The 12,175-nt window shown below is 37.6% G+C and overlaps 1 protein-coding gene across 2 annotated transcripts in view; it reads left to right on the top strand.

The window, feature by feature from the left end:
- Positions 1 to 12,175, top strand: part of LOC126418435 (vesicular glutamate transporter 1-like) — a 135,730-nt gene that overhangs the window by 97,525 nt on the left and 26,030 nt on the right. For both annotated transcript variants that reach the window (XM_050085192.1, XM_050085193.1), the window contains exon 9: positions 8,243 to 8,363. In XM_050085192.1, the coding sequence (XP_049941149.1) occupies positions 8,243 to 8,363 (121 nt within the window). The remainder of the gene's footprint in view (positions 1 to 8,242; positions 8,364 to 12,175) is intronic.

Raw genomic sequence — 12,175 nt, 5'->3', positions numbered from 1 at the left:
TTCTTTGTGAATTAGAAATCTTGTGAACAGCTGGTATTTCAAACAGCAAATTTTTATACTATTTAATGAGAATGGTTCATTGAAATATATTTTATATTGTTTTTCATATGAGGACTGTACAAAAAGTATCTTACTTTACTATTTATTGTTGAAACCAACAACTGTATCAGGGTGCACACACACACTCTGTCTGTAGGCATATGTAGTGTGCATGCATGATGCCTATTTCCCCCCTCCCCTGTGACTGTGGAAACAACCAGTTGCTGGCTGACAAGTGAGCATCTGTAAGTGGTCGTTGTCAGATTTTGTATTATGGGCAAAATTAAAGAAAAAGTGGAACAGTGTTAGTGTATCAAATTTTATTTTAAACTTGTCGATTCTTGAGTTGAAACAATTCACAAGATTCAACAAGTGTTTGGGGATGAAGCAGTGGGTAGCACACAGATAAAGGACTGGTACTACCTCCTCAGAGATGGCCACTTATCAGTGAAGCGTGAAACACATTCAGGTAGGCCCCAACATCCGCAAATAATGTTGTTATTGATCATATTAGGACCCTGGTGATGAAGGGATAGACAAATCACCATCAGAGAACTTGCATACAGGTTAAAATTAATATTGGGTCCAAGCATTCCATTTTAAGAGAACATTTGGTTGTCAGGAGGATCTCGGTGAAGCTTGTGCCAAAGTTGCTTACAACTGTGCAGAAGCAGCTTCATTTGGAGATCACACAAGATGCATTGGATACTGTGAACTTCCATACCACAATGTTCTCTGGTGATGAGGCCTGGGTTTATGGGTATGGTCCAGAAACAAAATTCCAGTCATTGCAATGGAAGCATCCTTCATTCCTGAGGGCCAAAAACATGAGGCAGATCCACAGCAATGTAAACGTCATGCTCTGTCCTTTTTTACTCCAGTGATGATGTAGTGATGTGGTTCATCACGAATATGCCTCAGAAGATTCTAATGTCAATAAGGAGTACCACCAAGAGGTTCTGCATTGCTCCGTGGAAAGTGAGATGCATACAGCCAGACTTGTGGGCACTGTGTAGTTGATACCTTCACTGTGATAATATACACCCGCTCATTGTTCTAAATTAATTCAGAGTTTTGTGGCCAAACACAACACAGCAGTGGTTTGTCAACCTCCCTATTGGCCTGATGTAGCATTGAATGACTTCTGGCTTTTCCCTAAACTGAAAAATACTCTGAAAGGGTCTAAATTTCAGAACAGGTAAGACATTACGCAGAATTCAACGAAGCAGCTGTGCACCAGAACGGCAGTGGCAACAACATTGAGACGGATGTGTAGAAGCTGAAGGGGACTACTTTTAAAGTGACGAGTGTCAAATAATTGTGTCTTAACAAAGATTGATTGTATAAATAAAAGCCAGATACTTTTTGAACAGCTCTCATATTACAGAGTCTGTTGATGTGTGCTAGATATTCGAGTCCGCAGCAGTAACTCCTAAGAAAAAGAAAAAGTGTTTCAAATCAAAACAAATGAATCCTAGTGTGCGTTACATGATTTAGTGTGGGTCATCATGTATTAAAAACACAATAGTTCTGCTGAGGAAAATTTATACCTGAAAGCTCCTTTTCTGTGGTATTGCTGTTATAGAATGCTATTGTTTCACACTGTAGAACTCATAATGTATATGTGGTCCTCTGTAATTCATTTTAGTTAACTTATTTAATCATGTTAAAACTGATCATGAACTCTTGTGTCCTTAATAACATACTAGACTAGCTAAAAATTTAGTTACTGTCTCAAAATACTTGTGCTGGTCTTATTTTTTACTTGATGGCGCTTGTTGCATCTGCTAGTGAGTTTATTGATGAATGGGTGAAATGCAATTTTATTACAGAGCTTTAGATATTAAGTGTTTGCATGAGTGTGTCTGTGTTTGTCAGTGACCACATCTTAGCTATGTCTATCAAGTACCTGCAGAACTGTTTTCACATTTTTACCACTATTCTCTGTCATGGCGTCTTCAATGTTTAAAAGCTATATCATATGGATGAGAGGACAGAGATTAGTCAGTAATGGTTGACATCATTAATTCTTTTGAGGTGAATTAAATGCATTGAAATGAAATTACAGTATCAATGGAGATTAAATGAGCGAAGATGCAATGACATGAAGTGATGTCAGTGCAAGTCATTCAGATAAGCTGAATCTGCATTGTAACAAACTTATAGTGGCAACTGAAACTTTGTGCCAAACTGGAGCTCAAACCCAAATTTCATGCTTATTGAGAGCATTCATCTTAACCACTAAATTCCAAACTTTATCACTGATATTTCTTCCTGTGATTTCTGAACACTACTGCAGTGCATGCCACTTATCTCGGTAGGTAGCAGGAGATTTTGCACAGCCAGCAGTTAGTTGTGTTGGGGGAGCCATCTGTGGCAATGTAGCCAGACTGTGCGTTAGCTGCACTCCATTCGGCAGTCGGCTACTGACTGCCAACCATTAAAGCTACATATGCATACAAGAAATGTGACAAGCACAATGGTTCACACCTTTGTGAAGAACACCACATCATCAAACTGTGTGCCTTGAAAATATGGGGCTGTATAAAATGTGTAACATAGAAAAATAACAGTGTATGGTATTAGGATGAACAGTGACCACAATAACAGACAGATTTGCATTGTTTGTTGTTTCCATCAATCAATGCAAGAAAAAACTGTGATGAATAATTGGGAAGAACCGTTGCATATTTACTTGCGTTTCCCGTTTGAACCCTGAAAATACGTTCATATTTTGATGTGTTGCAAAATAAAGCTTATAAAGAAGAAGAAAATGGCAAAAAATCTACCTTTACTGACACATCCTGGACCAGCAGTGTCTTTTGACCATCTTCACACAATTTTTGTAATACTCATAAAATTTTTTGCAATACATGTAGTTAACACGAAAAATTGCAGCACATTTATAAGTATTTATATCACCCTTTTGAATCTGAAGAATACATTCACCTTTTGATGGTTTGCAAAACGCAGTTACAGTTATTTATTTGGAGTTGCAGAGTAAAAATTAGCATATATGAAATTTATGCCTGTCATTTTTTAAGTGATTTAAGAAAAATGTCTTAGCAATCTACATGTACAGGATCTCTTCAGCAGGCATCTGAAAGAAACATAATTCAGAAAATATGAAAATGGTTCTTCATACATTAAAAATTCTTATATTAATTAAAAATTCTTATATTAAAAAAGCAATTGCATTTTCTATTTCTAGACACTTCACTTGTATCAAATAATTTATAATTGTTATTTATATCATTTCTATTGCATGTAGTTATTGCTATACATAATATACAACCAGTTTCCATTCACTGTTTGTTGGGACTAATCTCAGGGAAAGCAAGGACAGATTTTGATAATCTTTCCAACACAAATTTTCGAAGAAGATATTAGAGTATTTATTTACTGACATAAGTGACATATTATGTGGAATGAATGAAGAATTACTGTTTCAAAATTGAAGACAGCAGTCTAACTATCATAGATACAAAATAAATTTCACAGGCTTTTATGGCTAGGAGTCATACTTCAAATAGAGTTCACAACAAAACTGTTGAGTTGTTGGAAGACCAAAGGCAAGCTTTAAACAAAGTCCACAAAGAAACTGCGAAGGAATAAAAAATCTTTTATCAGCCCATTACCAGCCAAGCAAACTTAGTCTCACGTTATGTAATATAGGCTTAAGTTGTACAACATATTTAAATGCGGTAGTAAGTGCTACTGGCACAATTAGCCCAAAACATTATCTTCACCCTCACTGTCTGATTCAGATGAATCGGAATTGTGAAGATTAATGGTGAAAGCCTCCATCACCAACTCTGTCGATTTACTTTTTAAAATCTTCCTGCAGTGTTTCTGAATGTCTAATGCAGTTTGTCTATGCAGTGATAGTTATGTTGTTCACTGCTTCATGTGTGCATCTTTCAATGTCAGCTGTCCAGAAGATGCTATTTCTTCCTGCAATATGGGCCTTAACTTGCAACCATACCAGCTCAATAGGATTGTCATGGCAGTGATATTGGTAAACTGATTACTCAGTGATGATGCTGTCTTGCAAGTTCATCTGTCTCGTAAGTGCGGTATTTAAGGGTGGTATGCATTTACGAGCTTGAGTAACTCTGCCCTGGTTTGTGACACAGTGTGGGGAATTGCATTACATGACAACCATGAAATAATTTAATCTTTTCTGGTATTTGATGTGGAAGCCTTATTTACGTGCACAGAGTGCATACTTACATTGTCCATGACAATAACAGAATTCTCCAGTCGGTACAGAAGTAGCTGTTGTACAGACCACTGCTTGAAGACAGCATAAGTCATTTCAGAGTTGTAGTCATCAGAATGCTTTGACTTCTATGCTTTAAATATTAATATAGTTTCTGGTATTAAGTCTGTATTAAGTCTGCCGAACCAGTGTGAAGCACAATAGGGTGTCTCCCTTCACCCACAAGAACATGCAGGCCTCCCACATCATCATTTTTTCTTCCAGTACATTGACCTTGAATGGTTATGATTCACATACATCTCATCCAGCTAGAAATACGTGACTTCCCAGCTTGTTTTATCTTGTGCATGAATCTTGAGCACACAGTTCTTGCTGTTACACTGTCCCTTTTCTCCAAGAGCAGTTTTCTTCTGTCATTGGTTTTCCTGTATTTAAATCCCATTTCCCTCAATATTCTGAGCTTGGTAGATTTGCTGCCATTGAAACTGTTGGCTTCTTTCATGTATGTACACAGTTTATCTGCGACAGGATATTTGCCTTTACTATACATGTCAAATATTTTGTGACGTAATACATTCGTGAGTTCATTTATGAATTTTGTTTGATTTTGGCTTTTATCAGGCGATTTAAAATTAAGTGATCTGTTCAGCAGATGTATTGGCTTCATTCGCGATCCATTGAACAGTCTTTACCCCAGCATTCCACGTCTCAGCTGTTAGTTCTTGTTACTCGGCAACACCGAGAGATGCTCTGTGAACAGATGTGAATGCCACTTCTGACTCCTGTCTAAAGAACTGATATACACAAAGTTCGTGGCACTTGGTAACACCGGGAGGTGCCTTGTGAAGAGACGTGGATGCTGCTTCTAGATTTCTGTGTTGAGAACTGACACACACAAAACACTAATTCTTGCGCCTGCTTGTTTAATGCTGGGTGAGATTTGCTTTTGCCACTCATATTGATGAGACTGCCTCAAAATAACCTTCAAAAGAATACAACGGAGTAAAACCAATCATAAACTCACTCCGCACAGTACGAAATAAACTTGTCCATGGGTTATGGCTGACTGACTGCTATTGGTTGGCACGTCACGTGATGTATCCTTGCTTCTGCGCATCCGGACCTTACCCGCCAAGTTAAGTGGCATGCACTCTACTACAAGTTCTCCCATGGAGATATGTGGAAAGACTCCACTGAGGAAATGGAGTTGGTGGAGGTCCATGGCTTACTTTGCCGTAGGGGATGTACATCCCACTAGTGACAGTGAAAGTTTGAGTCATACTCAGATGGTGTGAACAGATAGTTTAATGGTAAAGGTGACTTGTGATAAGCAGGAAATCCAGGTTCAGGTCCCAGTCTGGCACAAATTTCCAACTGTCACAGTAGGTTTCTATAAATTCTATTTTCATTTCCTTATTTATTAAGTGTGAGATTCCACATTTTGAATTTTTCTATGCTTTTATACTTCTTAATTGTGTCACAGAGATAATTAACCATTTACACAGCAATACATATGATTGTACAGAGTTAATTTGAACTGTTTGGCTAACTTCAGGAGGTAATTTCAGGTTTGGAAATAATAATAATAATAATAATAATCTTGTAACATCAGCACAAATAATCAGTTTTTTAGAATATAATGTAATTGGATAGATAAAAAAAAATCTGCTCACCAAGTGACAGCAGGACACAAATACGTAATTACCCCACTGGCTTAGTTCAAAAACAGACTTCTTGAGCCATCACATCTAATCCTGTTACTACTGATCCTTCCAAAAAACAACTTAAGAGTACACCACTTGTGATTCAGTCTTATCCTGGTCTTGAATATATTAATCAGCTACTATGATAAGGCTACAACTTCCTAGAATTATGCTCTGAAATGAGGTCCATCTCTTTTTGCCCACCACACCTAGAACAGCTTTTTGTTGCCCTCCCGAGCTCTGCAATATCCTTGCCAGATCGCATGCCCTATGGCTCCTACCCCCAGCATTGTCCCCTCTGTAAGACCTGCCCTGTGCACCCTCCTACCATTGCCTATACCAGCCCTGTAACTGGCAAAACATATACTGCCAAAGGGAGAGCCACCTGTTAAATGACAACACGCATACCAGTTGTTAGGTAAACACTGTTTGGGCTTTTACATCAGCATGACTACCACCAAGTTATCAGTTAGGATGAATGGCCATAGTCAGGGGGCATATACAGGCAACAAACAATATCCAATTGCAAAGCATACTCTACAACATGACAGTTGTGACCTTGGTGTATGTTTCACCACATGTGCCATCTGGATTCTTCCCCCGGACACCAGTTTCTCAGAACTCCGCAGGTGGGAACTAGTGTTACAACATGCCCTAAGTTCTCGCCACCCATCTGTCTGTAATTTACATTAATTTCTTCAGTCTCGGCACTTTTTCACAGTAACTGTTCTTTTCTTCACTCCCTTTTAGTTTTCTGTATCTTTCATTTTCTGGCTTATCTATTTTTTTCTGTCCCTCCCCTGCCCCCCGTGTATGGAGCTTTCCACTCTTTCTCATATATAGTGTTTTGGCAGTAATCTCTGTGTCTTGCAAATTACCGTGTCTTCAATCTACAAGCTCTCAGGTTTTCAAATCTCATCCAATGCAGTCCCCGACACTCAGTCTTTCTTCTCATCCCATCTGGTGAGTCTTCCCTGAGTTGTTCTGGGCAACTTTTACAAACTCTACCCATTTTCATAAACCTCACCAGTCCTTTTCCTTCACCCCTCTTCCTTCCCCTTCAGTCCTTCTGTCAGGAGGAGGAGCCACTGGCCCTGATAGCTTGCAGACTTTAATACCTTTATTTGTGTGAACTCTTGCTGCTGCTTGGTGAGTATATTTTTTAACTATCCACCTACCCTAAATTGGATAGTTAAGAAATGTACTCACCAAGTAGTGGCAGGAGAACACAAAAAAGTTAGGTGTGTGTGCACTTGGGAGGGGGTGCTCTGAAGAAAGTACATTGAGCTGTGATCTTGACTTTTTCAGTGTGTCTGTGAATCAGATTAATTAGATTTTTTTTTTGTCAAATCGAAAGTTTTCAGTTTTTATGATGGTGTTTAAGTCTCACTGGTGGTTCATATGTGTTAATGTATCTATTTAGACGTTGCAGCTTGGGCTAAAGACAAGTTGTTCAAATATGTTGCTACCAGGAACTAGGTAAATAAATACATGACATGTGGTGGCCCTCTGAGTTAATGTAAAAGATAAGGTTCTGTGGCTGGAGTTTGTTGTAGGACCTGCTTGTCCAGTCAGATGGTTGAGGACAATGCTATTGAGATGCTGGCTAAAGTTATATGTAGGTGGGTAGGAGCTTCTTCATGCATCAACCATGTGTTCTGCCATGCTGTCAGTGATTCACCACATGTCACAAAAGATAACTGCAGAAGGAAATGGTGTTTTTGTCCATCTATTTAGGCTTCATGAAAGAATAATAATCAAACTACTTGGTGGATGATAATACTAACCCAAAGGTTGATGCCCAGTTATCATTGATTTGACAAGTTGGACGTACCATGTGACTCACTGCAATCCATGTAACACTTTTTGTAGGTCACTTCATCTCTGATGTTGGGAAGCAAGTAGCATCTAACTGCTGCAACTTGGATAAATCATGATGTGGTAAGAAGCTTACACAGCATATTCCTTCGTAATACAACAACACTAATACAAAAAAAGGCTGAATATTAAACATCTACACTGTAAAATAGTAATGCATATTGAATGTTTTTTCAAATGTATTATGTTCGCCAAAACATTATTTAAAATACATGAACACTGAAAATGTAATCAGGATGGATACAAACCAAAATGTTATTACTGAGCCATTAATATAAATCATTTAGTTTTTGTGGAAGGAATGATAGGTCAGAGAATTTCTTTCTCTGTGCAGTACCATTCTGTTTGAAATAGAAAGGAACTGGTCTATTAATACAGTTTTTGTTCCTTTACTTTTCAGTGTGAATCACCTTGACTTGGCACCACAGTTTGCAAGCATTTTGATGGGAATGAGCAATACTGTTGCCACTTTACCAGGGATGATCAGCCCACTCCTCACAGGAACCCTGGTTCAGCACAAGGTATTTGTTGTCAGTTGAGCATTATAGTAATCATAGCTGGCTCAAGAGCTTTGTTTTCTTTCATTGAAAAGTGTTTTCTGCAGATTGCAGCATTGTTTCAAATGTCATAATTTGATAAAGGTAGAGTGATATGGTGCTTATATAAGGAAAAATATCAGGAACATGGAAGCCATGAAGTGCTACTTGTTCACAGACAGAATATAAATTAAATATTTTCATGAATGTTATCAGTGAGGTAAAAATATTCACAATAGAAAAAGAGAAAATATACTCACAAAGTGGTGAAAGATAGAAAACTCGTAGAACTATGAAAAGTGGTAAAAATATGCAGAACAGAGAACCAGTTTGGAGAAAAAGAAACCTGTACTACTCAAGGATAGGTGAAAAACATGATACTAATCATAATTCTTTGCAGAGAATTCATTTCTTTCATTACAAGTTTTCTGCAGATTGCAGCATTGTTGCAATTATCAGAATCTAACATGACGTGAAATGATGCTTGGCTATGACAAATACCAGAAAAATAGGTAGATGATATTGATCAAGGTTAGATATATTAGACATGATGAGAGAAAAAGAAATGAATTCCTCCAACCCTTCCTTTTCTTCTGGATGTTTTTACAGTTTTATGTAATTTTTCGTATTTACATCTGCTGCCACTGAGGGAGTAATTTTTGCTTTCTGTATTACAGATATTTTCAAGAAAATGTTTTGTACTAAAAATATCAGTGTTGGATCCTCCCTGAGAATAAAATTAAGTTGAATGTTTAAAAATTGGTGGAAAAGGTAAAAGTATGCCATTTATTTCAAGAAATGACAAAATATGTTGTTTAGGAGTGAAGAAAATGTGCTTTATTATAGGAATTAATTCCTAGTATTGGTGACCCATCTCCATGCATTCTCATTTTCTCAACTATTAGTGGCTATAACAACATTATTAACTGGGAACGTTAAAAAAAATCCGTTTATTCATAATTTTTGTTTAATGATTTTAAATTTGTCTCCAAAGAGCTCTCAACTTTAAGATCTTATCTATGCCTGTTATTGAGGATGCCACCTTAAACTGCAATAACAGTGATTCTAATTAGCAGAATTTCAGGTTTTTACTGAAATTTCTACTTTTTGTGGCTTTAACTTTTTATGACTACTAATAAAATGTAAAGCACATCACCCACTTTTAAAAAAAATACTTTTCCTGGGGTTAGAGGGGTTGAAATTCTATGTCCATGTCCTCATGTAGAGCTTTGTTTTAATGGGCAGGCTAGGCTATTCAATTTGTTTGGTAAATAGTCTATGTGTGTGTCTTCAAATTTAGATTTTTTGTTGAGATGTGGACCTAAAAATTTCACCTGGGTTTCTGCCATAATTTCCTCAATGTTTCTAGTTACCTCTCATTTCTGAAAATTTAATTTTGAGGTACATCATGTGCATCTTTAGGAAATTCGGTTTTAGTTATTTTTTTATGAAACCAGGGATGTAAAGTGCTTTGCCTGCTGTTTGGAATTTTTTTTATGAATCATCATTTTCTATTTCAAAAGTGAGGTCATTTGCGAATAAAACCGAATGCTTATTAGTGCTTAGTGGTAAATCATTTACATATTATAAAAACATGTAAGGGCCCAGCTTTGAGCCTTGCAGGACTCCTTGGGAAATTGTTTTCCAGTCAGAATAGTAGTGGCATTCACTTGATACCACAGTTACTCTTTGTTTACTACTTCTTGGATGGGAGTTAAACTCTGTAACACTCCTGGTTCTGTAACTCTGTATTTTGTAAAAAAAGTAATGAGTAATTAACTGAATTTGAAAATACAGATTATAGAATATTGCTGTGACAGTTTTCCTCTGATTTAACGATGAGCTTATCTTTTCTGAAAATTCACTGCTGGCATATATAGTGATTTTTCTTTTCTGGAAAGCAAACCAATTTTTTAAACATCAGTTCATGTGAGATTTTTAAATTATTTTTGCCACAGCATTTTTAATTAGTTTAGAAAAAACTGACATCCTGAAAGCCATGGATCAGGTGGCTGCAGTGTTTCTTGACTTCTGAAAAGTGTTTGACTCAGTAACATATGGACATTTATTAACAAAAGTAATATATAAATGACATGCCAGATAATAGCAAGCTCACATGAACCCATTGAGTGCAAGGGTCCATAGAAAGGCTCATTTGAAAGTCATGTGCATCAGGAGGGCAACAGAAAATGAGTGTCTGGGAGGTGCAGAGATCAACTTTCTGAGGGTTGCTTGTATCACACTTCACAAAATGGACATTGTTGACATTCAAGATATATTCAAAACAAACCACTAACTTGCACCATGAACCCCAAAAGAAGAATGGTGCGCCACAGATATCACAAAGGTTTGCAGCATCAAGATCAAATGCAGACACCTTGGGAGTTGCAAATGGTGCAGGATGTTCAGCTACGTATCCACTCTTAACGAATGCATGTAGAAACATATTGGTGTAAAGGGGTAATGAGAACAGATGGAATGTGATGACATGCAACCAAGTGCAAAACAGTCTGTCATGCATCTTACTGAAAAACTGTCTATCCTTTAAGGCATAGGTGCAGACAGTGTGATAATATCTTTTATAGGTACAGAAGAAACAAACGTCAAAAGGCTGAATTTTTTCAGTGGTGCCAGGTGGTATGAACTGCAATGTCACACACTTTTCAAGAGGGATAATTTGCTCCAATGGTACACGACATTTGCACACAACCAGGAATCAGGCAAAAGCAAGTTATTTGACCAGTTATTGGTCAAAAACAGTGCTCACACCATAGTTGCAGTTCTCTTAAGTCCATTTTTCCACTCTTGCATAACGTAAATATCCCCCGCTGCGCTTGCAAGATCATGCACACCAAAAGAATCGTAGAGGACAGAGCACCTCCAACTTTTAGTAGCACAGTAAATAACTTTCCAGCCAATTTTTCATCCATGGATATGTTAAGTCATTGACATTAGTTGATCTTGATAGATACAACTCTCTTGATACCTCTAATTTCCAGGGTTCCTTTCATATGCAGTTCCTCTCCAGGTGGGACCTGGTCAGAGTTGAAAACAAATTTCTTGTTTGAAGTTATGCAATCATCCACTGCTTCCCTTGAAATTCCTGTAATCTATGTTGTGTTCAGTTTGATGTGATTAGCATAGTAGGTCACTATCGTGCACCACCTGTGATCGTGCACCGCCTGTGAATTGTATCGAGCATCCTTGAAATGCGCGAACACCAGTTTTTGTAACAAGTAACTTTGTCCTTCCTTGAATATCCATAGTTTTTCTTATGCACTATACCGGAATGTTGCTGCAGACTTATTTGAAATCTCTTTCTTTGCTGTGCTGTGTATTATGTTCTGTGTACATAATTATATGTAGTACCCACTCATGGGATAACGATTGTCCTTCTCTACATTTCACTGGAGACGGGATTTGTGGCTCCCTGGTCTGACAATGATGATGAACTACATGACTCTACACTTGTTTCAGTATCACTTTAAGCATGTATCATCATCATACTCCTCATGTACATTTTCTGCACAGTTGACACCACACATTCCACTGACACATCTTGCACAAGCGCTAATATTTCACCTGCCACTTCTTTCTCACTCTGCAAAATGCTGTGGGTTCCCTTCTAATGAAATGTCAACTTTGGCAGCTGTTGTAGAAATAATTCAACATTTGCAGTGTTTATCGTTGCCATTGCTCTGTTTTGTATCAACACACCACTACTACTGCTGTGAGTTACTTGTCGACTAAGCAGTTAAACTATGCTCCGTGGCCTCATGTTGTGCTCACCTTTGGAT

This window comes from Schistocerca serialis, chromosome 9 (genome assembly GCF_023864345.2).
Source record: "Schistocerca serialis cubense isolate TAMUIC-IGC-003099 chromosome 9, iqSchSeri2.2, whole genome shotgun sequence".
Classification (NCBI taxonomy): domain Eukaryota; kingdom Metazoa; phylum Arthropoda; class Insecta; order Orthoptera; family Acrididae; genus Schistocerca; species Schistocerca serialis.
Note: the sequence above shows the minus strand (reverse complement) of the source record. Positions and strands in the feature narration are given on the sequence as shown.